The sequence below is a fragment of the Euleptes europaea genome, chromosome 15 (genome assembly GCF_029931775.1).
Source record: "Euleptes europaea isolate rEulEur1 chromosome 15, rEulEur1.hap1, whole genome shotgun sequence".
Taxonomy (NCBI): Eukaryota; Metazoa; Chordata; class Lepidosauria; order Squamata; family Sphaerodactylidae; genus Euleptes; species Euleptes europaea.
In genome coordinates this window covers 29,903,766-29,908,602 of record NC_079326.1, presented here as the reverse complement: position 1 = coordinate 29,908,602, position 4,837 = coordinate 29,903,766, and the positions used below count along the sequence as shown (strand labels likewise).

At 44.3% G+C, this 4,837-nt stretch overlaps 1 protein-coding gene across 1 annotated transcript; it reads right to left on the bottom strand.

Moving 5' to 3' along the window:
* Positions 1-264: 264 nt before the first annotated feature.
* LOC130487674 (NADH dehydrogenase [ubiquinone] 1 beta subcomplex subunit 10-like) lies at positions 265-786 on the bottom strand. Its single transcript, XM_056861176.1, has one exon. It carries the CDS (start codon positions 784-786, stop codon positions 265-267), a length of 522 nt encoding a protein of 173 aa, XP_056717154.1.
* Between the last annotated feature and the right edge of the window lie 4,051 nt (positions 787-4,837).

The following is a 4,837-nucleotide window of genomic DNA, read 5'->3' as shown; positions in this document are numbered from 1 at the left end:
TTACTCCAGGAGACCTGGTCCCAATCTCCTATTGCAGTTGAAGGTTTTAAAGTTTATTCCTTACCAGCTTTTAAACTAAATTCAAGGGGTCGATTCCAAGCTGGGTTAGCCTTTCTTATTTCCTCACGTTTAAACCTGCAAATAACGACCCTCCCTGACTGCAATTCTACCATCCAAGCCCTCAAAATAGATTTTTGACAAGAGCGCTTTAATTTTAATTAACGTTTACGTGCCATCCTGCCCAGATAGATCCAGTCTAAGCCTTCACTGGAACCGTCTAAGAACTACATTGAGAGTCCTTTCTGTGATCATACGTTGCTTTTGTTTCATCAAGCATTTTCGAGCATTTCCATAGGCACCTAGGTCCCCATATTTGGTCTGGTAAGCCTTGGCTACTTCTTTGAACTTCTGATATTCCCCTGCACAGTTCTGGAAGTGGCTCTCTCCTTCCCACTGCGTACAAACTGTTAATCGCTCCTGGACAATTTTCACAATTTCTTGATTGACTTTCATGTCTCTCTCCCACTGCATCTCAGCTTCAAAAAAGCAAACATAGTCATCCTCCAGGCATGTCATGAGATCAGGGATGCTGCGGAACTTCTGGTGATAATAGTAGGACATGTTTTGCGTGTTGGCGATTGATAAAGTTCCTCCAGGCGCGTCAACCGTGTACTCGAATATCTTCTGCACCAGGTCAAGGGGGTTGGGGATGGCTGACTGAGGGTTGGGGGCAGGCGTGTGGCACGGCGACTCCTGGTACAGGTCCTGGTCGGGCTCCTCCAGCATCACGGCAGTGCGTCCGAATCCTACATTAAGAGTCTAGAACAAAAATTTCCTTCTAGTGAAATAGTCCTAGCAGGCCATTTCAGTGCAAGGGTGGGTAATGATGATTCTGCAGTAGCCAGAGCATTGGGGCTTAATTATGATGAGCTGTCACTACCATTCTTCTTATACAACTGGTGGTCTAAGAATAATGCTTTAAATCATGCAAGTATATGTCTGGCCAAATTCTGCATTCAGTTTAGTGAAGTGCTGGTTAATGGGACAGCAGGTCTTGACAATTTGGATATCTGACAGCTTTTGCAGAGGGCAGCCAACACAGATTTCCAACTGTGAGAATTTGGGCAGGGCAGAAGAATACTTCATTTGTAAATAACCTGTGCTTTCTGAGACACTCAGCTCATACTTCAAGCCAGAGAATTAAGAGATTTTGCCGTATCACTCATGCCAGCACCTTTGGACAAACACCAAAAAAAGGGGGGGGACCTGATGGAACTCAACCAAAATGCTGATTACAAACCAAAGAGGTTGAGCTGAAAAATGCTAAAACTATATATATATATATATATATATATATATATATATATATATATATATATATATATATATATACACACACACACACACACACACATTTTAATAAGGTGCACATATAGATTAAAAGCATAAAACTCCTAGTATAGACAAAAACTTACACATTCAATAAATGCAAACATGAACAACTGCGATGTACATTCTTTCATTGACCAATATGAGATCCAAAAAGGACCAGATGCGTTTCGGCCTGGAAAGGCCTTCCTCAGTGGTCAGTATAAAATTATAACTTATCACACATCCTAATAATATAATCATATCATAATGGGTTAGTAAGAAATATCTAAAAGCCCTTCTAGCACAGTGAAGCTCCCTGTAAATTTCTTTACTTTTGAACAGCCACTGTTGTGAAATTTGTGGCAGTTGACATGGAAATGATGTTTCACACACATGGTTTCTCCACATATGGTGACTGATAGCAACCTAGCCACATACTTAGCTGCAGCTTGTATGCACTCCTTGAAGTGAACACAACTTGGCAGTCCACACATTAACCAATCCTGAGAGAAAAATCAGATTGCAAACTGTTGGTGTGTTCGTGTGTGTGTGTGGGGGCGGGTGGATAGCCATGGCGATCCAGGGAACCAGGCAAACTATTGATGTTTCATAATGGCAGCATATCTATTCTAATCAGTTTGGTGTGTATGTGCATGGTTCTGAATGTGAGGAGGGAGCCAAAGGAAAGGAGTTCAGAGGGAATCTTTTCCTGGAGGCCTATGATGGCTTTCAGCAGCCCTGTGTTTAAACTGTGAGTGACTGATTTCATACATCGTCTTGTAATGTGTGTTCATATTTTTATTATTTAAATGAAACTATGCATTAATATTTATTTATTTATTTATTACACATCAACTGTACAAACTATTATTTTATTTATTTGATCCCACCCTTCCTTCAAGGAGCTCAGGTAAGATTGCCAGCTCTGGGTTGGGAAATACCTGGAGGTTTTTGGGGCGGAATCTCAGGAGGGCAGGGTTTCGAGAGGAGAGGGACTTCAGTGCCTTAGAGTCCAATTGCCGATGCGGCCATTTTCTCCAGGGGAACTGATCTGTGTTGCCTGGAGATCAGTTAAAATAGCAGGAGATCTCCAGCCACCACCTGGAGGTTGGCAACCCTAAGCTCAGGGCATCTTACATGGTCTCCTTTTCCTCCTCTCATTTTTATTCCCATAACCACCCTGTGAAATAAATTAGGCCAAAAGGGAACAAGTGGCCCAATCTTACAATCTCCCTAGACTGATAACCATAGGTCACTACGTAACATTGGCTCTCAACACAGTTAAGAAGTATTAGAATATGGCCTAATACTAATCTTTATGGTAATCAACTTACTATGGAGCATCAGTCAAGTTAGGTCTTTATGGGCATAAATACGGTTGCCAGGTCCCTCTTCGCCACTGGTGGGAGGTTTTGGGGGTGGAACCTGAGGAGGGCAGGGTTTGGGGAGGGGAGGAACTTCAATGCCATAGAGTCCAATTGCCAAAGCGGCCATTTTCCCCAGGTGAACTGATCTCTATCGGCTGGAGATCAGTTGTAATAGCAGGAGATCTCCAACTACTACCTGGAGGTTGGCAACCCTAGGTAAACAAGAAACCTGCACTGGGGTTCAACTTCTCACCAAACCATCGCTAGAGAGAGAAGAAAAGAGTTACAACCTAAAGTTTGTGCATATACTCATGCAGCTTAGAGATACAGCCCCAGGCAGAGTAGGGCACTCCCTATCTCGCCCACCTGTCAGCCAGAACACTCAGAAAAGGACATATTCAGCTGCTGACTATTCAACCAGTACACAAAAGCTTGCACAGTAGCTGGCTCGGGACCAAATCTTTTGTATAGCTGTAGTGGTGGAAAGTGCCATCAAGTTGCAACCAACTTATGGAGACCCTGTAGGGTTTTTAAGACAAGAGACGAATAGAGGTGGTTGACCATTGCCTGCCTCTGCATAGCAATCCTGGACTTCCCTGGTGGTCCAAATCCAAATACAAACTAGGGCTAATCTTGCTTAGCTTCCAAGAGCTGATGAGCCTGGGCTATCTAGGTCAGGGCTATATAGTGGTAAAAGGTAAAGGTCCCCTGTGCAAGCACCGGGTCATTCCTGACCCATGGGGCGACGTCACATCCCGACGTTTTCTAGGCAGACTTTGTTTTGCGGGGTGGTTTGCCAGTGCCTTCCCCAGTCATCTTCCCTTTACCCCCAGCGAGCTGGGTACTCATTTTACCGACCTCGGAAGGATGGAAGGCTGAGTCAACCTTGAGCCGGCTACCTGAAACCAACTTCCGCTGGGATCGAACTCAGGTCGTGAGCAGAGCTTCGACTGCAGTACTGCAGCTTTACCACTCTGCATCATGGGGCTCCTATAGTGGTATAGTGGTATACTGCTACCTATATAGTGGTAGCAGCACATAAAATGTAAAATTTAAAAAGTTAAGGTGGTGATTTAAGTGGCTGTGCTGCTGGAGCTCTTGCTGGTCTCTGGGACCAGGCAGACATCCAAATTTCCTACCCTCTAATAAAGGGCCAGCAAGCCATTCCTGTGGCCTTTTCCTTCCCTACGCAAGTACATATGGTTTTTAAGAGTTTCTGTGAAGGCACAGAGGAAGTCACTAAACCTTATGGTGAGCAGCACACGGCTGGAGCCATTTGAAGAGGCTTCCATGTTGCAAGCTTAATGTGTACACTGGCCCTCTCATGAACCCTGAAACAGCCACTGCTCTTCAACCATTCTGTTATTTGGATGGAATTAGCTAATTTGGGCAACTGGTGTTGCTAAGCAACCAAACTATTCCGCTCTTTCTCCTAGCACCCAACAGCAACATTCTTGAGGCAGATGTTGAAATCCTCCCCTTTGGTTTTCTTATCAAGACACGAAAATCTCTTCTGGCCTCAGAAATAATCTTCTGAAAAGTAAACTAGAGTTTGAGTTCCTGCTTAAGACGTGTACGGAAGTCAACATTTCTGCAGGAAAACTGTTGTAATATATTTTACTTTATTTTAATTGTATTTTTTCCTTCACAATTTTGGAATTCATTCACATGCATATTGTTCTTTATTATTGTTAACACTGGTATTTTTTGATAGACATGTTTACTCAGGCCAGTTCACACATGCATGTTTATTACTTAGTAACTGCAGCAAATGTATATCTCTGCATTCCTGAAGGGGGGGAGTTGGCTTAGGAGCTGATATACCCTGTGGTGGCCTAAGTGCCCAGTTATCCTGGGATAATCGGCACTTATGCCACCCCGGAGGGCAACCCCGCCAGATCCAGGACAGCATGCCTCAAATCCCTGCGCCAGCATCCCAGGAGGTGTTCCCGAGGTATTCTGGGGCAAGAGCTGCCTTTAGGCAGTTTCCAAACCCCTTTGGGAATGCCTCGCTAGATGCCAGTCGTCCTGCACCACCTTTTTAGAAGGCACAGGCCTGCTTTCCCCATTGGGGGAAAAAGTCCTTTTCCCTGTTTTTA